Raw genomic sequence first — 23,199 nt, forward strand, 5'->3', positions numbered from 1 at the left:
GAACCCCTAATTCCTGGCCGGTCACACGGAAGTATGGAAGGCCAGGACTTGTGGTTGGCATCTCGGGGGGGCGGCTCAGGGACTGAGCCCCTGAGCTGTGGGTCTGTGCCCACACGGGATCAGTAGGGTCTGAACTGGGTTGAACTGCAGGACAGCCAGCTGTTGTCCAGAGAGCTGGAGAATTGGTTGGTGTCAGGAAAAACCCCACGTTTGGTGTCACAAGTGCTGTGAGTGTTAGCAGTTCGGACAGATAAAGCCTTGCTGGGAGGGACGGGCGTGCATCAGGGAGGAGAAGCGGGAGCCTGAGACGCCGCGGTTATGGCGGAAGGCAGCATGACAGGTCCTCACTTCCAAAACTAAACCTGGACTGCCCGCACGATCCAGCCATCCACGTCTGGGCTTCTGCCCGGAAGAACTTAAAATGGAGGCTCGAAGAAATATTTGTACCCCAAAGTCCGCAGCAGCATTTTCACGACAGCCGGCAGGCGGAAGCTGCCCAGACGCCCATTCACAGATGACGGGATAAGCAGTGTGGCCCTCCCTAAGCAGAGCATCACTCAGCCTTACAAAGGGAGGAGACGCTGGTGCCTGCGACAGCAGCTCGAGGGTGTTTTCCTCAGTGAAATAAACCAGCCACGAGGGGCAAATGCCGTCTGGTCCACCTGGACGAGGCTGCCGCCGTCGCCCAGTTCACAGACGCGGACAGTAGGATGCTGGGGGCAGGGGGAGTGGGTGTGACGGTGGACGGGGGCAGAGTCTCAGTTTGGGAAGATGGCATTTCTGGGGCGCAGCTCGGTGGCTCACCCCTGTAATTCCAGCACTTTGTGAGGTCAAGGCGGGCGCACTGCTTGAGGTCAGGAGTTTGAGACCCTCCTGGCCACCATGGTGAAACCCCATCTCCACTGAAAATACAAAAAAATAGCTGGTCATGGTGGCATGTGCCTGTTGCCCCAGGGACGGGGGAGGTCAAGGCGCGAGAACTGCTCGAAGGCGGGAGGCGGAGGCAGCAGTGGGCCGCGATCACAGCTTTGCACTGCGCCGCGACCACAGCTTTGCACGGCAGCCTGGGCGACAGCAGGAGACGCTCCGTCTCAAAAAAAAAGAAAAAAAAGTCTTGGGCGTGGATGGTGGTGACGGTCACACAGCATTGTGAATGTGCTTAGCTCTGCACAGCTGTCCCTAAAATGGTTAAAATGCTCAGCTTTACGTTATATGTATTTTTCCACAATTCAAAAAAAAATATTTTTATTACTATTTTTAAGTAATTAATTTATTTTTGAGACAAGGTCTCGCCCTGTTGCCCAGGCTGGAGTGCAGTGGTGCGATCTTGGCTCACTGCAACCTCCGCTTCCTGGGTTCAAGCGATTCTCTTGCCTCAGCCTCCCAAGTAGCTGGGATTATAGGCACCCACCACCATGCCCCGCTAATTTTTGTATTTTCAGTAGAGACAAGGTTTCACCATGTTGACCAAGCTGGTCTCAAACTCCTGACCTCAGGCAATCCGCCCACCTCAGCCTCCAGAAGTGCTGGGATTACAGGTGTGAGCCACTGCGCCCAGCCAGAAAAAAGAAATTTTTTTAAAGGCTGAATAATCAATGAACCAAGCACAAATTTCTGGAAGTTACATGAAGAATAAACCCAGAGAAACGGAAAGCAAAGGCAGAATGAATGCATGGGGTAATGAAACACAAGGTAAACTTCTGTGAGGAGGACCAGTACGTGGCTAGTATCAGAAGCGAGAAGGGGGAGTGCTACATCACGGCAGCCACGTCACGGCAGCCACGTCACGGCAGCCACATCACGGCAGCCACGTCCTCCCCACTGTGCCCAGGACTTGGGTTCCGGCCTCAAGGCTGTCTAGAGTCCTGGGAAACCCCTGCCTCAAGCGCCCCAGCAAACAGGGACAGCTGGTTACTCCACAGCAGGTCTTGCAGGCATCTGACAGGCAGAAAGAAGATATTGTGAGCATAATAAATTCGAAAATTTAGATATAATGGACAAATTCCTAGAAAAATAGCGTTAAGCAGAGCTAAGGCAAAAGAACCAGGGTCGGAGGAGGCCCCAGCTCTGAGGTGACTGGGCCTTCCTGCGCTGGGCTCCTCGTCCGGGGTCTGTGCGCCCGCCTTTCTCCATCAGCTGCGGGCTGGGTGCTGGAGATTCTGAGGACAGTCACACCCCACCCTCAAGGCAGCCACACATATTCCCCCACTTCATGTGTAATTTCAGGGATCTTTGCACTCCCCAGGTCTGACTTGCTCACCCCAGAGCGAGGGTTGATAGTCTCCAAGCCTGCTCCCTTGCATCCAATTCCAGCTCTGGGGTGAGGACATTCTGGGGCAAGGGTATTCTGGGGCGGGGACATTCTGGGGCAAGGGGCATTCTGGGGTGCTATGCAGAGGTTGCTGGGGGGCTTCCAGAGGAGGGGAGAGCAGCTGTGGCTGGAGGGGGAGGGATGTCAGAGAGGGTCCTCGGACCCTGGGAGCATGCTCACCCTCCATCCAGAGCCACTACCCCTGGTCACGGGGGAGGCTCCTGCATCCTGCAGCCATAGCCGTCCCCAGGCCCTGCCATCTCCCAGGCCGTAGCTGGAGGGTGGAGGGTCCCCATGGTTCTGCCGCCATCTGGACAGCTGATCTGGGCATCTGGCGCCTTCCTGCTGCCTGCTCACTCTGGGGTGTTGGCATCAAGATCTCAATCACCACAGCGAAAATAACAGGTGTCAGCCAGGCGGGCAGAGCTGACCTCACTGGGGCCTTTGTGGCTTCCGGATGAGATTCCCCAGGGACAGTGGGAGTTTGGGGGCAGGCAAAGCATCCTTCAGCTGAATTAGCACACACTGATACCATGCCACTGCCTGAGTTTCCTCCTCAAACCAGCCGCTAGCTGCAGAGCTCCGACAACCCTCAGCCTCGGCTCTCCTGACATCTGCGGGTGGGACTCCTCACAGGGCCGCAGGGTCCAGTAACCCGCCGTGTGCCGGCCTCCTCTCTCCAGCCTCCATTCGCCAGTCCTGCTCTCAGAGTTGGAGGAGCTGACACCCAGGCGGGGCTGGCCGAGCTCCAGGTGGGAGAGGTGGGGTCGCCCACGGCCCCTCGCCTGTGGCATCGCCTGATTCAGACATCCTGCCCTCTCAACCTCCTGCCGCCTGTGTGTGCACACCTGCCTCTACCCTGCTGCTCGGTCACCCGCGGCGCCGTGACCGTCCCTGTCTCTCTCTTTTCAGCTGACCTGCATTGTTTGGGTAGGGACATGTCAGCCTGCGTGGCAGTTTTGAGATGCTGAGAGCTGGGTTAACAAGCCACATCGATTAAGCCAGCTCGTCAGGGTTTCCCTGGGATCAGCTGGAGGTAGGCCTGCCTGGCTGCGGTGGCCAGGAGCAGGTGACCGCGGTGCAGGAGGACGGATGTGTGAGGTCTGTGGGTTGGGGCCACAGGCTGGGCTCTAGGTGGGCTCTGGGAAGGAGGGAGGCGAGGGGACAGGAACACGGACAGCTCCCAGCCACTGTTGTCACGCACTGGGTGCTATGAAGACAGAACCAGAACATCTGGAACCACAGAATAGCCGCCTGGCCTAAGCCGCGACGGGAGCCCTGCCCACGGAGGCCTCACTGACCCCCACGCTTTGCTGTGGGAGGGCAGTGAACGAGGTCGGGAGTGTCAGGGCAGGAGGCTGTTTGCCCCCCACCCCAGTGTGCAGCCTGCAAACCTGTGGCTGCCGGGGACACTGACTTCCCGAACGCCCACAGCCAGCGGCGACCTGAGCTCTCTCCCCAGGCTCTGGAGGCTGCGTGTGTGTGTGCGCGGGTGTGCCTGCTTTGCACTGTGAGGGCCTGCACACTCCAGGTGAACACGTGAGCAGGTGGAACGTGCCCGGGAGCCAGCACGCTGCCGCCTGCCCACCCCCCGCTCTGTGCCGCATCCCTTCCTGGTGGCGGGCTCTCAGGAGGGTGCAGGGAAGTGGCCGCCCCACTGACCTGGATCACGGCGTCCAGCCCCAGTGGGGGCTGTTGGGAGGCGTCCCCGCTGCCATGCTCACTGGAGGTGGAGCTCATTGCAGCCCAGAGCACCGGACCCCAGAGGAGGCCTGGCCCTGCTCTCCGTACGTCTCCTCCGACTGGCCAGGACCTCCTAGTTGCCCAGGCCCCACGCCTGTGTGGCCCCTGGCTCTGCAGTCCTGAGTCCCGAGCCTGGGCACCCAGCTGCCCTCGCCCTGTGGGTGAGACAGTGCGGCCAGCTGAGCCCATAGGCATTGCTGTGGCAACCGGGACGCCGAGAGCTGGGTTTCCCTGGAAACAGGAGTGAGGAACGCTGTTGGTTGGAAGCGGTTTTCCCTGGAGACCCGGAGACGCCCGGGTGAAACTGCCTACCTGAGCAACGGCACCTGGGAGGGGCTGGCCTCTCCACAGACACCCCTCCCGCGTGTGCTCCAGGAGGAGCTCTGTGCTTGCTGGGCTCACAGCAGGCAGGGGCAGCAGGTGGTCACTGTCTCCCTGGATCTGTACTCAGGAACTATGACTTTTTAAAAACATTTATCAAAGAATGGAGGGATCGTCACCGGTGGTGGACTGAGGTCTGAGGAGGGACGCTGCCTGCCTGAGGGGCAAAGGGACGTCGTCTTCATGGCCTTGTGCCTGGAGCCCGCCTGGAGTCCAACGTCCCGCTAGAGCCTTTCAGAGGCACCTGCACAGACACGCTGGCCACCGGGCACCCCCGCAGCCGGGCACCCCCGCAGCCGGGCACCCACGCAGCCGGGTACCCACACAGCTGGGCACAGCCATCTTTTCCTGACTAGCACCCGCAGGGGATGTGCTTTGGACAGAACCGAAAGAGACTGAGACTCAGGGCGGCCCCAAGGAGCCACTCCTCCCAAGCAGTCACTGGCTGTCCTTGTGGACAGTGTGTTCTGCCAGGTGTGGACTTGGCTCTGAGGAGGAGGCACGGGTCCCGGGGGCACAGAGTCACCAAATGAGCCAAGACAGTGATGGCAGGTGGGAGAGATCCCAGGGTGATTACGGCAGACGGGCAGCCCTGGAGGCTAGGGCAGAGGGAGCCACGTCTGTCCGCCCCACCCTCTCCTGCAGAGTCGCCCTGCACGTGAACTGTCTTCAGAGGGCATGGAAGTGCCACCGTGTCTGGCACACAGCAGCTGCATGGCACCGTCCCACTCCCATCTGTCGGGCACGGGCAGGAGGCCAGCTGAGGGCAGGGGTGGAGGCTGGCGGGGCAGGTGGCCGATGCTGGAGGACGGTGCAGGTGGTGTGATTTTCAAGGTCTCTCGCACTCGCCTGAGAGGAGAGGCCAGCTGGGCACACGTACTGGGTTTTAGGGGGGATCCAGATGCTTGGGGGGGGCGGGTAGGTCCTGAGAGGTTCTGTGGGGTGGGAGAGGGGACCCTGTTCCCCTCCCACCCCACGTTTATCCATGGGGGTGGCTGCCTGTGGATGCTGCCATGAGCAGGCCCTGGGGGACCTGGGTCCTGGGAGGGGCTGCAGGGCTGGCTTGGGATCCTGTCCTCTGGTGCTTTCGGCACAGTGAAGAAAGAAGTCGGGGGAAAGGCCCCTGCCTGGGGCCGGAGGGGGTCCGGGGCTACCACCCTGCCCAGGCATGCAAAGGTAAGAGCCCAGGCCATAACACGCATAGGAGAAAACACAGGGAAAAGCTTTGTGGCGCGGGATTTGGCCGCGACTTCTTGGATGTGGCATCAAATCTGCACAGTGAAAGAAACAGATAAATTGAACTGATTCAGAACTTAAAACTTGTCCTATGAAGAAAGTGAAAACCTAGGAACGGGAAAATATTCACCAACCTTCTATGTGACACCGGTTAGCACTCAGAATGTGTAAAGAATCCTGGCCACGTGCAGTGGCTCACACCTGTAACCCCAGCAGTTTGCAAGGCTGAGGCAGGTGGGTCACCTGAGGCCAGGAGTGTGAGAGCAGCCTGGTCAACATGGCAAAACCCTGTGCCTACTAAAAAAATTCAAAAAAATTAGGCGTGGCGGCATGTGCCTGTAATTCCAGCTACTCAGGAGGCTGGGGCAGAATTGCTTGAACCCAGGAGGCAGAGGTTACAGTGAGCCGAGATGGCGGCACTGCACTGCAGCCTGAATGAAAGTGAGACTCTATCCAACAACAAAAAAGAAAGAATTCCTATAACCCAACAACAAGAAAACAAACAGCACAATTAAAAATGAGCAAAAGGCCGGGCCCAGTGGCTCACGCCTGTGATCCCAGCACTTTGGGAGGCTGAGGCGGGCAGATCACAAGGTCAAGAGATCAAGACCAGCCTGGCCAACTTGGTGAAACCCCGTCTCCACTAAAAATACAAAAATTAGCTGAGCGTGGTGGCGGGCACCTGTAGTCCCACCTGCTCAGAGGCTGAGGCAGGAGAATCACTTGCACCCAGGAGGCAGAGGTTGCAGTGAGCAGAAATTGCGCCACTGCACTCCAGCCTGGCAACAGAGCGGGACTCTGTCTCGAAAAACAAAACAAAAACAAAAGAGCAAAAGACTTGAACAGACGCTTCTCCAAAGAAGAGACACACACGGCCAAAAGGTAGGTGAAAAGACAGAGTCACCTCATCAGAGAAACGCAAATCAAAGCCACAGCGAGTCACCGCCCCACAAGCCCCGGGATGGCTCTTGGGAAGAAAGCAGAGGGGGGTGCTGGGAGGACGTGGGGAAGCCAGGCTCTTGTGCTCGGCGGTGGGAACGGTATGGCAGACGCTCAGAAAGTTGGAGTTCCCGTATGATCCAGCAACCCACATCTGCGCGTATACCCGAAGAATGGAGAGCGAAGAGACGCTCCGACCCCGTGTTCACAGCAGCATTTGTGCCACCGCCGATGGCGGATGGAGCCCTGGTGTCTGCCGACAGGTGACTTGCAGGGGGGAGATCCCATAAGCACCGAGGCAGGAGCAAAAGGCCTCAGCCTATTTCCACATAAATCATGAAGAAAGTAACCAGAAATAAAACCTTAGTAGTTATTAGCTATTCGTATGTGACCTTAGTTATTCATAGGTGATCTTAATTCTTTTAATAATGCCTCTCAGCCGTAAGTGTGAACCTGGGGTGACATTGTGAAATGAATGACCCTGAGGCAAGATGCTCTAAGCCCTCTGTCACCCCCACATAAGGGCTGCTGCGGGGCGCCTCGGCTGTGGAAAGCACCCGCTGTTTAGCCAGCTAGGGGAGCAGACATCCAAGATGACCGAGACATCTCCTTCCTGGGGAGGTTAGGAGAAAACTCCGCTCCTCCAAGATCTTGTGGTCGGCCTGACGGCTGTCAGGAGGCCACAGACATCCGGGGCTTAACTGTCCCTATGTGGGGCTGTGCCTCAGCGGTCACGTTCCACGTCCACTCTCATGTTCTGCTTCTGCACCTGGTTCCTTTTTTCTTAGAAGAGAAAATCAGTTATAGAAACATAAATCTCAATGTTTTAGTTCTTTCTCGGTAAGATGGAAAAGGTGCTGATGCATTATGCTCCTTACCTCACTTCGGGTGCCAGAAATTCCTGAGCCCCCACCTGAACGACATGTGATGTACTTGACCCTACCACTGCCACGCCCCATCCACCTGCCCCCAGTCTCCGACCACCGAGGCCACGCCCTGCCTACCCCGTCCCGGATTTGCAGCTCAATAAAAGTGAGAGTGTCCCGGCACTCGGGGCCACTGCTGGTCTCGGAGATCTGGGCAGCAGTGGACCCTGGGGCCCAAACTCTCTTTTCTCTATTTCTGTGTCTTGTGTCTTTTATTTCTACAATTTCTTGTCTCCTCACCAGCCGGGAGCGGCTCCCAGAACCGTGTAGGGCTGGACCCTACAGTGACGGATACACAAAATGAGATCCATCCCCCCTGTGGGACGTTACTCAGCCTTTGAAGGGAAGGAAACTCTCACACGTGCCACAGTCTGGAAGATCCCTGAGGACACAATGCCGAAGAAGCAAGCAAGTGCAAGAACCAGCGCTTGCCTGAGGTCCAGGAGTACGGAGCCCTAGAACCAGGAGGTGGAGCGCCGGGGCTGGGGGAGGGGCGGGAGTCGGTGCTGAACCGGCAGAGCCTCGGTTTGGAAGATGAGAGCAGTGTGGAGGCCAACTGCCAGCGACGATGGTCACACCAGCACCTTGGCGTGAACGTTCTTGGGTACGATGGTAAAAGGTATGTTTATTTACCAAAATGTAAAAAACTAAACTCCAACAAACAAGCAAAGCAAAGCAAAAACCCACTGTGGCCAGCACCTGGGGAGACCTAGAGTCCCCGCCCAGCTGCCACTTCCAGGGGAGCTGGGGCCTGTGGCCTGGCCTGAGCCGGTGACCGGAGCCCCGCGTGCCCAGGTGAGCGGTCTCCACGCCCCTGCCCCTCTCTCACACTGCCCTCCACCCGCCCCAGGGCCCCTGCCGCCCACCGATCCTGGCTGGGCCTCCCTCCAGCCTCCTTCCTGCCCCAGAAGGATGAGTTCACGCCAAGGTCCGCTCCCTACTGGCTTTTCCGGGCAGGGATTGGCCCGCCCTCAGCCCCAGCACGCTCAGCTCCTCAGGGTGGTCGCAAGCAGCCTGAGCCCATGACCCGCAGACGTGTCGCCCACCCCCGCCCACTCACCACTTGTCCGACTGCTCCCAGCTGAGCACGGCCCAGCCCTCTACGCCCATCTGGGGCTGAACTGCCCACCACCTCCTTCCTGCCCCATCCCCTGTGTAGGAGCCACAGAGCAGGGGTCCCAGAGGAGCGGGCTCCCTGCCCACCGCTGCACTCCCACCGCACAGCGTCCGCACCCTCCCTCTGCCCGGAGCGGGGAGGACAGCACGGGGGACCCCCAGGGGCGGCCTGCAGAGGCCCCTCCACTGAGCGGTGGGAAGCACAGCCCTTGGGCTGAGGGTGTGGGGTGGGCAGAGCCGTAACTCCCGAGCGCTGCTGAACGCTCCCAGCCTGTGACCTGGTGGAGTGGCCTTCAGGAAAGTGTCAGGGAGTGAGAAGGCTTCACACCTCAGGGGCACGAGTGTGGTGGGTGCCGTGGGCTGAGGAGCAGTCCGAAGTCAGGTGAAGGGATGGTGACTGACTAAGTCGAGGCCGGGCCTGAGCGGCAGCTGCTCAGATGCACCAGGGGCTGCAGGGGCAGGACGAGGGTGAGGGGCGGCTGAGTGAGAAATGCAGCATTTGGGGGGCAGGCGGCCTCTTCCTGTGGTCTCCACCGGGAAAACGCCCTCCTGAGTGAAGCCAGGCAGGGGTGCCGGCCACGCTCATGTCGGGTGGGGATGGGGGTCTCCTCCTCCCAGGACCTGGCCTCCCTTCTCTGCAAGTCCTTGTCACTCTGGGGTCGTCATTCCTGCCCAGCCTTTCCCTGGGCCAGGCAAGGGTTTCAGGGGAGCCCCAGGAAGGTGGGGGGCTCCCTGGAGAGGTGAGGTCTGCAGAGCCTTCCCACGGCCTGAGCACTGTGTGGGTCCTGCCGTGAAGTCCCAGCCGGAGCCACCTGGGATTCCACTGGGGTTGCTCCTGCAGCTGCCGCCTTCTCTGGCCTCGTCCTTTCTGCCCGGTCGGCTTCACTCGGTGCCTTCCCAGTCCCCGGGAACAAGCAGGGCACGGCCGTGGGCCAGGGCTGCAAGGTGCCAGGCGGAGCCAGGCTGGCCTCAGCAGGAGACTCGCTTCTCCCACTAGTGATTTTCAGTCTGCCAGCTCCTTCCTCGCCTCCCGGGGCCGGCCTGCCTGGGTGACCACGGACGCCTGCCCACCCCAGGACGGGCTGGCACTGTGGGCAGAGCTGGATGGCTCCCCATGGCAGCCCGTCTCGTACCAGGCTTCACTTCCCCATTCCTGCAGCCCAGCAGGGCTGAGGCCACCCACCCCAGAGCTTCCTCAGAGCTTTCACCCTGAGAACCCGCCCACCCCGCAGGGGACGGAGCTGGGTCCAGAGTGGCTCTTGGTGTTGTCCTGGGCCCCTATGTGGGGGCTGCAGAGGCCAGAGCAGGACGGAACGCCTTCTCAGCATGGGGGTGCTGGCGGCAGCCAGGGGGCACCAGGCCACTTCAAAGGCAATGGTTTCTCTGCTTGCTCCTCCCAGCGGGGGTCAGCCCCAAGGCCCTCAGAGGCTGTGAGTGCGGATGCCAGGCTTAGCAGGGGGAACACAGGGACCTCTGCAACATCCAATTCCAGACCAACCACAGTCAGTGTCCGTGTGCCGTGCAGTTAGATGTGAACCTCAGATCATGCCAACAGCCGGGCATCCTGCATTTTCTTCGCCCCCCGCTGCAGAGTTAGGCCTTGAAGGGGAGTCTGGCTCTGGGAGTCAGGATGCCGGCTCATCCTGCGTGGTGAGCATCGCTGCTCCATCCTGAAGCCCAGACTGCCCACGTCAGCACAGAAGCGGATTCCCCACAGAGACGTCTGCATAAAGGGCGCCTGGTCTCGGGCGGCTGGACTCTGTCTGAGAGCCTGGCTCCTGCGGTTCCTCCGTCCACTGAGGACCTGGACCGGGCGTGGCCGAGCTTGCTCAGACCGCACATCAGTGCCAAGCATGTCTTCTCAAGCCCTACTCTTCTGCGTCCGCACCTGAGCCTGAGCGGGCCTGGCAGGTTCGCTGGGCACCTTGGTCAGAGCACCCTGTCCTGGAGAGAAAGGCCTGCTGCCCGCCACAGAAGAAGGGTGTCCTTCCCAGAGCACCACAGGTGCTGGTGGTGGGTGTGGACCTCGGCTGTAGGCTCCCATCTTGGTTCTTTGGTGTCCTTTGGTGTCCCTGAGGCTGTACAGACTGTGCCCGTGTTCCCGAACAGGTGGCTGGGCTGGGGGTGGGGGGCTGTGAGCACAGGGTTGGTGCGGCAGCGTCCTGGCAGGGCTCCTGGCATGTGGTGGCGTGGGGGCTGCTGAGCATGGCTGACTGAGGAACGACCACCTCCCAGTCCCCAGAACCTGTGAACAGGACCTTATAAAGCACAGGGAGTGTCGCCTGATGCGGTAACAGACTGAATTTTGGGTAAACTGAAGCCTGTGGGATGAGGAGATTATCCGAGATGCTCTCCCCAGTGCCCTTGTAAGCGAAGCAGGAAGACCTAGCACAGCTGTCCCAGGAGAGGACCACGTGAGGATGGAGGCCACGGACATGGAGAGACGTGGCCAAGGAATGTGGCTGCCCCGGGAGCTGGGAGCCTCTGCAGGAGCTCAGCCACGCAGCACCGTGCCCTCAGGCGTCCGGCCTCCGGAGCCGTGAACATTCACTTTTGTCATTGTACATCCGCCGTGGTCCCTCGAAGCCCCGGAAACATGCCCACACCGTGGGCTGCAGCTGCGCTGAGCCCCCACGGCTCAGGGTGTGCCCCTGATGCCTCCTCGGAGTTCAGCCCGGGGACTCTGCTCAGGCCGGAATGTCTCCTTCCCACCCGCCTTTCCCAGCACATCTGGGACTTCCTGAAATACAGGATCCGAGCCCTGGCCTGCACTCCGCTCCATGGAGAGACTGAATCAACACCCATCTGAGCGTTTGCGGTTGCCCCGGGTGCCAAGGGGCCCCTTTGTGAGTTGCCGAGGCCCCATGGCCCGTCTGGCCTCTCTGACCCTTCCCACCCTGACCACACTGCCCTCCTGGGGTCAGCATTGGGGTCTGGGGTGCACTGTGGCTGGTGCTGCCTGCAGGCCTCTGGAGCTTTGACCCTTTGTGGTCAAAGCTGCCCAGCTGTCCAGGGAAGGCGCCAGCATCCCCTCCGTCAGCACGTCTCCTCTCTCTCCCGAGGGCGGGTCCAGCTTCCCAGGGATTTCCTGGTGCGGTCACATGATCCTGTGAGCCTGGCATCGTCTGGTTCTGGGTTCACCGAGTGTGACACTGCTCTAGCCACAGCGAGATCACCATGCCATTCACCACCCCCCAGAGGGGCCAAGGGGCCAGGATGGGGCCTGGCCCTGGAAGATCTGACCTCAGCCAGGCACAGATGCAGAGAGCGGGGTCCCTTGGGGCAACCAGCTGGGTTCAGCTCAGGAACTGGCTGGAGCCAGTGAAGGACAGGACAGGGTGGCGGCCGGAAGGGGGACAGCCAGGTGGAATCTCCTGCTGAGGGGGGCCCTGGAATCCCCTGTCCTTGGGCCCTTGACAGCAGTGGGAGAGGGGTTTTAGGGGCAAAGGAGGGTGCACAGCCTGAGGCTGCCCCAAGGGAGAGGGGCCTGCTCTGTGGCCACCGGAGGGGGCAGCTTGGCGGCTGAGGAGCCCAGCTCTTCTCGTGGCTCGGCCTGGGCACTTCGGGTAGATTGGGGGGGTCTCCTGGGCGAATTCAGATCACTGGGAGGTTTCTGGGAGGTGGAGCTGGGACACTGAAGGGGTCCTCAAATCACAGATGTTGAAGACATGTCTCAGGCAGATGAGCTCCCTGGGCAGCTGTGGCCAAGGCTGAGGGGCGGGACAGGGCTCTCCAGGATGCAGGGTCCAGTTGCCCTGCAGCAGTGCCCACCTCCCCGCAGGCCAGAGGCCCGTGGAGATGGGGACGGTGGCACGCGGCTGTGCCTGGGGGCCTAGGCAGGCCATGGGTGAAGGCCCAGGACAAATGGGTCCTTGAACCTGAACAGCTGTCCTGGTGAGGCGCACACGTGCTCCAAGCAGCTCCAGAGAACAGGAGTGGGCCAGGCTGGGGGAGGAGGATGTGTCTCGCCTGACCGTGGGCTGCCCTGTGAGGTGGTGATCTCCCTGTCCTGGGAGGCGTGGAAGCAGAGACCCGCTCACTGGGCTGCAGCCCCTCACAGAAACTCCCAGGCACCAGGAAGTGAGTGGCTCCTGCCCCCTGTCCCCCCCCTCCTGGGGTCCTGGTTCGGGCCATAGCTCTGACTCCCCAGGGGGTGAGAGGCCCATCTCCCCGACGCCGGTGTGGGGCTGTGTGTACGTTCACTGTTTGCAGACACCCCTGCGGCCGAGCACTGATGCACACGGCCAGCTGGCAGGGCCAAGGGGCGGTGGGGCGGCTCCCTGCTGGTTGGGACTTGCAGGGCTCTGCGAAGGGAGGCGGGCGGGGCCCGCAGGGTGCCTGGCGCAGGTGCTGGAGGGGGATGGTGGGACGAGGGGAGCCTCGGAGACTGCTTCTCTCTGCAACTAGATGAGCTCCAGCTCCTGGGCAGGCGGGTGCCAGCTCCGCTCAGGTTGGAGGCAGGGTGGGGCAGGGTGGGGTGGGGATGGGCAGCCCCGGGGTCCCAGGCCCAGGTGGCTGGATGCGCAGCAGGCTCAGAGGCAGGAGTCACGCCCGAGCTGTGGCCTGTGCAAGTGTCAGGCGTCTTCTTTTAGCCGGGCACAGGTATCTCAGGGGAACACTGTAGAGACTTGGCCCCTGGGTTCCCCACCTTCCAGGCAGCCTTAGAGAGGCCGGGGCTCCCCCGCTGCCACCGCCCTGCCCCCCTTTCTCATTGGCACGGCGGTGCCTTGTGTTCCCTCCCATCTGGCAGGGAGGCTGGGGCAGGGGGGCTTGACCCAGGGACCTGCCCCTGGGCTGGGGACAGCGTGGGCAGAGGCCCATCGGGACCCCACACAGGCTCCCCTCCCAGGGACGCGCAGGCCAGCCGCAGTATTCCTCCAGGGACCCCAAGCCTGGCTGGGACAGGAGCCTGCCTTAGGCCTAAGATGAGAGAGCTCTTCTGACAGGAGGGAGGAGGGCCTTAACCAAGCCCAGCCTCCGCCTGCCCCGGCCCCTGTGACATTCCCAATTGCTGGGGACTGACTCACCCCCACTTCAAAGGCCTTAAATAGTTCCGGTATTTCACCTGCTAGCAGTGCCATCGCTCTGGAATTCTGCTCTGTGGAGAGCCGAGGCCCCACCTGCAGACCCAAGGCTCACCTGGGCAGCCGCCTCCTCTCAGCCCACCTGCGCTCCCGGCCTTCTGAGTCCTCCTCAGGGGCCATCGGCCCTCGCCTGCCGCTGCCGACAGGATGCCCGCCCCCGCCGCCCCCACCGCAACCACGGCCGTGCAGGTGCCCCTGTGGCACCACTACCTGCAGGCCATCCGGTCCCGGGGGGCGCCGCGTGCCCAGGACTTCCAGCGCGCAGAGAACGTGCTGCTCACGCTGCTGGAGCGCGTGCACGCCCTGGACCCCCGCTTCACCGTGGACTACTCCCGAGGCCTGGAGGCCTTCCAGTTCGCCCTGCGCTCCTCTGAGGACCCCCTGGACATGGAGGTGCCCCTGCGGGTGGACGCCGAGGCTCTGCTGATTGAGGAGCCAGAGGCTGCCCAGCCGGGGGATGGCCCCGAGTTATGCCGCCTGGGTGTGCCCAGGGAAGGGGCTGGCCTGGAGCGGTGGACCACCGATGATATCTTCACTGCCTCCTCGGAGGGGGACGCCAAGTGCCGTGGACACATTGTGCCCAGCAAGGTCCTGTGTGTCCTCAGGGACCTGCTGGTGGCGGCCATCGTCCACTGCAAGCACCACAGCCTCATCGCGCCAGGTAGCAGGCGACACCCAGTCCGCACGTGTCTGTGCACTGAGTGGCTGCTGTGTGGAGCTCACGGAGCCGCACCTGCCCGCTGTGGGTGTCTGTGTGCAAGCGTGCGAGTGCGCATGCGTGTGATTGCTGCGTCCCCGTGCACAGGGTGGCAACGTCCTCTGTGGTGACTGCATGCGCAGGCATGTGTGCATGTGTGTGATCACTGTGCTTTGGGGCACGGAAGTCGGGAGACCTCACTGAGGTCCTCCAGCTCCAAATGCCTCTGAGCAGACAGCTGCTGTGTCCTGAGTCATGTGTGTCTACCCTGGGGTTTCCACGGAGCCACTCCTTCAGTGGCTGGAGTCTGGGGCAGCCGCTTCGCTGGCAGACTTGCAGGAGGGTCCCTCACAGGGCTCTGGGCAGGTGGCTCTGTCGCCAGTCACGGCCTGTGACCTCGAGGCCGTCCCATCCCCGCTTCCAGTGCTGGTCACGTTATACCGGGGGGAGGGGTGTGTGTGTGCCTGCCCGCGTGCATGTGAATGCAGGGGTGTGAATGCGCGTGTGTGTGTGTGTGTGTGTGTGTGTGTGTGTGTGTCTTATCAGCTTGTGCCTGTTGGTGTCTTGAGCCCGAAGTGGGCTCTGAAGCTTCCACGAGGGCAGGGGCTGGCCTCAGTCCCTCCTCTGGGGCCTTGCTGACACAATCCAGGGTGAGTCTGAGCCCAGGGCTCCTTCCGCAGGGCTGCCTGGACGGCGAGGGTGGCTGGGAGGACAGGGCTTGTCCTGTGCAGGGGCCAGGATGACAGGGACCCTGAGTGGTGCAGCCATCCTCCGTCCTGGAGGGGAACTGGGGACTGGAACAGAATGTCCTGCTTCCCTTGGGAGGGACAGGCTTGTCACGTGAGTCACCCCCGTCCTCACAGGGCCTTGTTGCCTTGAGTCACCTCCCTGGTATTTATCTGACCCTCGTGTCCACCGTGAGGTCAGTGGGTGGAGTGGTCAGCTCGCCTTCCCCGGAGGCCGTGACCTGCAGAGGTCTGCCCTGCCCTGGGGCCGGCCGGGAGGCGGGGCACCTTCTGTGGGTTCTTGGGGAGGGTGTGCTTCCGCCACACACAGCCAGGCCTGTCTGCGCCAGAGGGCCCGGAGGGTGGATTCGAACAGAAGCCTCCCCAGAGCTGTCTGGTTTCCTGGGGTGAATGATGGGCCTGACCTCGGGGTGTCAGCCTCTGGTGCTCCCAGCAAGCCTTCCCCCTGCCCCAGCATCTTCTGAACCTCTAATCATGCCAGCCGTGGGGTGGGGATTTGTGTCTTCTTGCCTGAAGTCACCTGGCCCTGTCCACTGCGGCCTAATGCCCACCTGTGAGATGGGCCTACCTGCTGGGGTGAGCAGGAGGTCATGCCAGGTGCTGGGTCGTTACGGTTCAGTCTAAGCTGCTCACACCCCAGACTGTGCCCTGAGAAAGCAGACCCGATACTGCAGGCCGCGCCCACGGCCCCGAAGCTGCGCTGGGCTGGGCGGCAGGGACATTCCGGGCGTTGTTTCCTGACACTTACCTTAAAAGGGAGGCGGCAGCAGCCCAGGTGACGAGGTCAGGCTGCCCCCACCCTGGGAACCGGTGAGGCCAGCCCGGGGGCTGGTGCAGGCATGGCTACCTTCCAGGCTGCCTGGTCACAGGCAGGAGCGGTGTGGCTGGCCAGACGAGGTGTGTGGCTCCCAGAGGCGGCTCTGACTGGCTGCATGGAGGGGCCCCTCCTCTCTCACTGATGGGAACTGAGGCCCTTGAGGGATGGGCTGCCTGCGCGGCAGGGCCAGGGTTGCCCTGGGGTGGGTCCCAGAGGGGTCCCCAGAGCTGCCCGACAGGAGATTGTGGGTGCTGAGGGTTCACACAGCGGGACCAGGCTCTCTCTGGAAGGGCAGCGGGATGGTGGGAGTGCAGGCCCCATGCTCACTCACGAGAGGGACCTTTCCCGAGGCACAGGCCAGGATTCCCAGGGACATGCCAGCATGCTGCCTGGGCCTCGCTCCCTCTGACTGGGGCGCCCTGGCTGGGCAGCTGGGGAGGGGAGGGGAGGGGCGGCCCCTCCCCCGGCCCCTGGCCCGTGTTGGGTGGGGCCATGCAGGTGTCTGTGCTCACCCTGAGTGTTACGTCACCGCTGGGGACTCGCCAGAACCCCCAGCCTCGCCCCATCACGCCCTGGAACAGCCCCTCTGGGGCTCTGAGCTCCGAGTTAGGGAAGAGGGCACCGCGTTGGGCCCCGGGGTGGGGTCTGAGTAAGGAGTGGAGTGGGAAACTCTTGACCAGAGTGTGCCGCCTGTGAGGTGACAGAGGCCATGGGGCTCTCGGGCCAGGGCTCTCTGGTAAGCGGGGACCCAGGCCTGGTCAGGAAGAGCGGCTGGGCTTGGGCACTGTGAGCCTGCTGGCCTGGGCAGCCCAGAAACGGGGTGGCCGAGCCGGGTTGCTGCTGCCGGCCGCCATGGGCTCGTCTCTCCACGGGAACTGAGCCTGGCCTGGGCCTGTCCCTCCCTCCCCAGCTGCCCCCATCATGTAAACTGGTCCCCTAGACCTGGGTGCGACATGGTTTCTGTGCACGCAGTGGTTTGAGGGCAGGAGGCTCTCAGGGAAGCTTCCAGGAACAAGGGCACGGGGGAGGAGAGGCCCAACCTGGCTTCACCCTCTCCAGCTCTGGGGTGGGGGCCCTGCTGGCCCCAGCCTGGGCTGTTCCTGCCCCCTTCCCCGCAGAGAAGGCAGCAGAGACACCCGGCCACTGTCAGGAGGTGGGAGGCTAGCTGAAGCCTGGGGCTTTGGTACCAGTGCTGGGGCAAAGTGGGCAGGCTCAGGAAGGCCTGTTGGGCACAGCAGGCAGGGCCCTGGGGTGTGGGGGAGGGCAGTGCCTGGGGAAGGAAGACCTCACATAAGATGCTGCTGTCATCACTGACAGTTGTGCCCAGGACTGTCACTGCTGGGCAGGCATGCTGGCCAGCCCCTCACTCGCTGAGGTCCAGGGATGGACACAGGTATCGGGGATTGGGGCACTGCAGCCTGCAGGTGGGGGCCAGCAGAGAAGGCTGCAGGGGAGAGGTGAGGAGGGGCAGGGGCCAGGTCGGCAGCAGGAGGGGTCTGGGGAGTGTCCTGGGCAGGGAGGCGGGTCGAGGGCCTGGCGTGACATGGGTCTTTGCAGGTTCGCTGAACGCGGACAGCCTGAGGGAGGAGCAGCTGCACCTGTCCTTGCTGGTGTCCAGCGGCTGGAGGACAATCCGCTTCCACGTGGTGCCCGTGGTGAGAAGGGGGCTTGGGGTTCCTGCGCTGGAGGGGGCCCAGCAGATGCCTGGATTCCCCGAGGCCAGCCTGAGAAGGGTCCTCAGCCAAGGGGTGGACCTGGTGCCAGCCAGCGCCCAGCTCTGGAGGTAGGCTTGCCCTCCTGGTCACAAGGCTCTCGGGGAGCGGGCAGGAAGGGGCCAGCACCCCGATGCTGCCCCGGCCCCCATCAGAAGGATCTGCCGGGCCCTCTGCCTGCCTCTGCCCCCATGGGCATGTGTGTTCCCCTGAGATTGCTGGGGTCTCTGGCTGCAGGGAGGATAGAAATGTGTCCTCTCCTGAGTGGGAAGGGGGATGGTGGCATCTGATGCTGGGTGATGAGAGACCCTGCCCTAGATGGGACCTTTCATTACCCGGCTTTTGCTTGGGGCAGGAAAGTCGCTGAGAGGTCAGGCAGCCCGTCCAGGCAGGGCGGGTTCCCAGAGAAGCTGGGAGGGTCCCCACAGAGTCAGGGTGCATCCACACTGGTGTCTGTGAGAGGGAGGAAAGGGCGCTGGGCAGAGGCTGAGCTCCCCTCAAGACCCCAAGCAGGGACTGTGGCCAGGGACTGCGCCCCATCCAGATCCCACGTTGCTGCAGCAGCCTCTGGGGTGGCTCACCCCTGACCCCCAACTTGCTGGAAGGATGATTGGATCCACACTCTGTCAGGGGAGGGCTTTACAAAGCTGTCATGCCCCTCCTGTGGTTTTCTCCTGCAAGGAAAGGCTCAGCGGAGAACCAGCGACCTCATACCCCGCCCTGTGCTCCCGCTGACCCCTGAGCGTGGAGCGGGGGTGGCATTGAGGCTCGTGGAATGGCTTCCCACCTTCCCAGGAAGGGGAAGGGCTGGGCTGGGCAGAGTCATCTTTGCAAGTAAATGGGAGAATGACATTTTGGTGCCCCATGTCCTGCAGACTGTCCCCTGCAGCAGCTCCGTGAAGGTTGTGAGGCCAGGCCCTGCCCCCAGCCCGTCTAGCACGTGTACATCAAGCCCCTGGTGTGAGCTGCTCTGAGCGACGGGTCTGGGTGGTGTGGGAGTGGGGAGCAGAGATTCGGAGCCCCTTGTGTGGCTGGCCCTGGAGGCTGCTGCCCTGGGCTTCTGACAGGGGCCGTGGGTGGAGCTGTCACACCCCTGGGCTGGGTGGCTGAGGCCTGGCAGGCCTGAGAGGCACCTTCCTGTCTACACAAAGGGCCGGGACGGCCCAGAGGCTCTACGCCCCCTGAACCCGGGCCAAGGAGTCTCCATGGAAACCAGGCGTGCACTGCACAGCCGGTGACCGCGGCTCCTGAGAACCTGGGGTCTGGGCCGGGTCCCACCTGCAGGCACAGCGCAGCGCAGCACAGCCCCAGCCTGGGCCCGAGCCTCCGGGGCTCAGAGCTCCCCACACCGGGGGCCGGCAGCAGCGGGGACTGACCCAGTGCGTCTGTCTGGGCCCCAGGACCTCCACTGACTACCTGCTCACCAGGCTGCTGGGGGAGCTAGGCTCCCTGCAGGGCCATCGCCTGGACAGTCTCTCCGTCCTCGACCGGGTGAATCATGAGAGCTGGCGAGACGGTGGCCGGACCGACGGCCTGACCTTCAGCCATCTGAAGGTACCGGGCGGGGCTCTGCAGGTTGTCCACGACCGGGGCCCTGGGGTAGGTGCACCTGGGCGTGTCCCTCCTGCCAGCCCTGATGGCGGGCAGCTGGAGTCACGAGGATTTTGAGGACCTGCCCAGGTTCTGAGGAGGGGAAGACATGGCTTGTGAGGGTCGTGGGGATGTGGCGGCAGGGGCCATGGTACCACCGGCTGGCCTTTGTCATTCCTGGGTCTTGACCTCAGAGGCCCTCCTGGCTTGGGACACTGTTGGGAAGAACCTCAGGGAGGGGCCTCCCAGAGCTGGGTGTTCCTGCCCAGCGAGCCTCCTCCCAGCGTCTGGGAATGTCAGCCGGCAGGGACGCCTCCCTCTGGGGGTTCCCAGGAGAGTCCAGGCACCCCCTCCCACCGCTTCCTGGGCTGCAGAGATATTCTGGCACAACTGTGACCTCCTGGGGCTTTGTAACGTCAATGCTGAGAAGGACAAGGAACAGGCAGGGCCGGGACTCCAGCCCACCCCAACCCGGGAGGCAGGTGGGGCTATGCTGTCCTGGGTCTCGGCTCGGCTGACTCCTCTGTGGAGTGTCTGGCCGACTGGGCGCTGCTCCATGGCTGGGGCTGGCCCCTTCACCTGGCTCCGTGTTGACGGAGAGGTGCCCCTCCTGGTGTCGGGGGTCCCCAGGCGGCCTCTGGCCATGCCTCTCAGGCTTCCACCCGACCTGGAGCTTTCAGCGTCCCTTGAGGTCGGATGTACGGTGGTTCCCAACCCCAAAATCCACCGCAGGGTGCGGGGGCAGTGGAAGAGGAGGTTTGGGAAGGGCCTGTGAGACAGGGCCTGGGGCGGGAGGGAGGACGAGGGCCTCTGGGGCGGCTGCAGGCAGCGCAGGTCTTGGGGTGGTGAGCACACAGACCATCACCGTGACAATGCCATGGGCCTGTTGGGTTGGGCTGCAGGGGGTGAGTAGGAGCTCAAAGGGCCCAAGGAAATGACAGAAAGGCCCAGAGGATGCTGGGAGCTGCAGAGGCCCCCAAGGGAGGTCCTGGGGGGTGAAGATAGGGGCTGGGGGTGGGACCCCAGGGTCAGGGCCAGGCAGGAGAGGAGAGAGAGGGGTTTCCTGCTTTTGGGAGCCAGCAGGCTGGGGCAGTGGGTGGGAGGGGCCTGGGGCAGTGGGTGGGAGGGGCCTGGGACTCCAACTGGGACATGGAGAGGGGTGGGTGGGAGCAGGGAGGGGCAGCTGGGGTGAGGGAGGGGGCGCAGGCTGGGCCAGCTGGGTGGAGGCTGACCCTGCGGTCCCGCAGATGGTGCTGCTGTGGGCCTCCACGCTCTTCCCGGCGCCCGAGGACTGGGCGGAGCTGCAGGGCGCTGTGTACCGTGTGCTCGTGGTGCTGCTGTGCTGTCTGGCCACGCGGAGGCTGCCCCACTTCCTCCACCCGCATCACAACCTGCTGCAGGGCAGCGGCCTGGACCTCGGCGTCGTCTACCAGCGCGTGGAGGGCTTCGCCAGCCAGCCCGAGGCGGCGCTGCGCATCCACGCCACCCACCTGGGCCGCAGCCCCCCGCCGCGCGTCAGCTCCGGGCTCAAGGCGCTCCTGCAGCTGCCGGCCAGCGACCCCACCTACTGGGCCACCGCCTACTTCGACGTCCTGCTGGACAAGGTGGGTGCTGGCTGTGGGGGCCTCGGGCCAGCCCAGGGGCGCGGGAGGGTGGGGACACAGCCCTGGCCCAGCTCCCCACCCACTCTCTCCTGGATCAGGGGCCCCAGGAATGCTGAGGCCAGATCAGGGGCTCCATGGATGGTGTCTGCGGGGACGTGTGATATGTGGGGATCACACGTGTGTGATATGTGGGGACCCCCACGGGCTGCGGGGGTCCCCTTGCTGGTGGCTTCACAGGGCCCGGAGCTGCTCCCTGGAACCAGGGCAGCCAGTCTGACCCTGCCTCCGTTTCCCACCAGAGTTGTCCCCCAGCTCACAGTAAGCCCTCAGAGGCCCAGCTGCCTACCCCAGAGCTCCATTCCTCATGAAGGGCTCTGACCTTACCTGGGCCTCACTGGGACCGCTTCCTTCTCCCTGGACTCAGGAATCCACAGCCATGCCCCTTGCGGCCCTGTGTCCCCTGGGCCACTTCTCATGGGTGCCTGGAGGCCCCAGCAGCTGCCCCGCCCTGTGCCCCAGGCTCTGCCACTCCTGCCGAGGAGCCTGCCCAGGGTCCACTCTGCTCCTCGCCCAGGGCCCAGCTCTCACCCCCATCCCAGGAGCAAACACGGCCCCCTTCCAGGGCACATCCGGAGTTTCTCCACCACCCTTCCCATGTCCTGGCAGCGGTGAGGCCCCAGGACAGCAGCTTTTTGCTGGGGGTCTTTCGTCCTATTCCAGCAAACTCCCGCCTGTTGAGATGCTGATGGCTCCGGGGTCTCCTCCCCTGCCTGACACTTAAGAATTGTTACCCCAGAGCCTGTAGATGGGGGGGCAGGGGCTGTGCTCTGAGCTCTCAGTGGACCTGAGTGGGCAGGGGCGGGGGCGGGGTGGTCACCGGAGGCAGCCTTCAAGCAGCACCCGTGGGGCCTCCACTCTGCAGACCCAGGCCAGGGACGCCTGTGTGTGATGTGGGGGTTGCGGAGCAGCAGAGGCTGGGGGTGCCCGTCCAGGCAGATACCCGGGGCAGGAAGGCCAGGGGGTCCCAGGGAGGCCAGTTGTTCCGCGCTGTGCTCTCGGCCCTGAGAGCTTATGACGGGCTCCAGTGGTTCTGCTAACCCTTCTCCCCCCAACCTGCTGCAGTTCCAGGTCTTCAACATCCAGGATGAGGACCGGATCGCTGCCATGCAGAGCATCTTCCAGAAGACCAGGACTCTGGGCAGCAAGGAGAGATGAGGGGGGCCGCCCAGCCTTGGCCACCCATTCACGGCCGCCCCACAGACTGTACCACGCCACGGGAGGTCCTGGGGCATCTGGGAGAAGGAATGGGCTGCTCATGGAGGGGGTGAGGGAGGGATTTTGTCCCCAGGAGTGGCCTCTGAGAGTCTTTCAGTGCCTGGCGAGGCAGAGCAGTCCTCCTGGAGCACTTCGTCCCGGGGTGAGGGCCTGGAGGCAGGTGCCACGCTTTCCACGTGGTGCCTGTTGACCCAGCCACATGGTGCTGACAAGAAAGCCACACTGGCTGAGACCTGGGGCTGAGCGCCTGGCCCGGCCTGCACCATGTGCCATTCCTTGGTGATGAAGTGCTGTATATTTGGTCTCAAATAAAGGAACGTGCGCGGCATACGCAGCAGAAAAGACACTCTCCACGTCTCGTATATCTGTGTGGAAAACATTTCCCCTACAAGCAGAAGAGGCCCCCGTGCAGATGGATAATTCTGAGTCTTCTCCATTCTCTACCAATGACCCCCTTCTCCAGGCATCCCACCTCCAACCTTGTTCTTACAGCAAACTCAGGCCGGCAGAGGGGGCACACGGCCATGAGCCCGCCCGCCCAGGACTAGTCCCATCTGCGTCTGCCCGTCCCTGGGGAAGTGGCCCCAACTCATGCCGAACTGTACTCCCCAGTGTTGGGAGGGGTGCGTGGGAGTGATGGGATCGCGGGTGGACTCCCCCTCGCCGTCCCCGCCATAGTGAGGACGCGCCCCCCCCCCTCGCCGTCCCCGCCATAGTGAGGACGCGCCCCCCCGCCTCGCCGTCCCCGCCATAGTGGGCTCTCATGGGACCTGGTTGTCTGAGAGTGCGCAGGCACCTTCCTTTTCCGTCCCCCTCCTCCTCCCGCCGCGTGAGACGCGCCTCCTTCCCCTTCACCTTCCACCATGATTGTGTGTCCTGAGCCTCCCAGCCATGCTTCCTGTGCAGCCTGCGGACTGCGAGTCAATTCAACCTTGTTATTCGTCACCCAGTCTCAGCTGGTGGTTTACAGCCCCACGGAACCTACTAATATACCCCAGTCTCTGAGGTAAGGAGTCCTCTCC

At 62.8% G+C, this 23,199-nt stretch overlaps 2 protein-coding genes across 4 annotated transcripts in view; one reads left to right on the top strand and one right to left on the bottom strand.

The window, feature by feature from the left end:
- Positions 1–4,253, bottom strand: part of CROCC2 (ciliary rootlet coiled-coil, rootletin family member 2) — a 78,391-nt gene extending 74,138 nt beyond the window's left edge. Inside the window, 1 exon segment of the mRNA XM_032269548.1 lies at positions 3,974–4,253. Coding sequence (XP_032125439.1) covers positions 3,974–4,249 — 276 coding nt within the window. The 5' untranslated portion in view covers positions 4,250–4,253.
- An 8,816-nt stretch (positions 4,254–13,069) lies between these two features.
- MAB21L4 (mab-21 like 4) lies at positions 13,070–22,765 on the top strand. 3 transcript variants are annotated; one of them, XM_032269498.1, is made up of 5 exons: positions 13,070–14,397; positions 17,554–17,779; positions 19,109–19,262; positions 20,546–20,902; positions 22,025–22,765. In XM_032269498.1, exons 1-5 carry the CDS (start codon positions 13,884–13,886, stop codon positions 22,115–22,117), a joined length of 1,344 nt encoding a protein of 447 aa, XP_032125389.1. In that variant the 5' UTR covers positions 13,070–13,883; the 3' UTR covers positions 22,118–22,765. The 3 variants fall into 3 exon arrangements, with proteins under 3 accessions (XP_032125389.1, XP_032125391.1, XP_032125390.1); XM_032269500.1 differs by lacking the exon at positions 13,070–14,397 and adding an exon at positions 16,540–17,441 and having other exon boundaries at positions 17,549–17,779; XM_032269499.1 differs by lacking the exon at positions 13,070–14,397 and adding an exon at positions 16,540–17,389.
- The last annotated feature ends 434 nt before the right edge of the window (positions 22,766–23,199 follow it).

The sequence above is a fragment of the Sapajus apella genome, unplaced genomic scaffold (genome assembly GCF_009761245.1).
Source record: "Sapajus apella isolate SASKATOON/1434 unplaced genomic scaffold, GSC_monkey_1.0 scaffold194, whole genome shotgun sequence".
NCBI lineage: Eukaryota > Metazoa > Chordata > Mammalia > Primates > Cebidae > Sapajus > Sapajus apella.

Bases quoted from the DNA above. Each gene is read 5' to 3' on its own strand.
- MAB21L4 (XM_032269498.1), top strand. From the start codon at position 13,884: ATGCCCGCCCCCGCCGCCCCCACCGCAACCACGGCCGTGCAGGTGCCC. The intron at 17,780-19,108 runs GTAGGCTTGCCC...TCTGGGCCCCAG, and splicing joins GCCAGCGCCCAGCTCTGGAG to GACCTCCACTGACTACCTGC. The intron at 19,263-20,545 runs GTACCGGGCGGG...GCGGTCCCGCAG, and splicing joins TGACCTTCAGCCATCTGAAG to ATGGTGCTGCTGTGGGCCTC.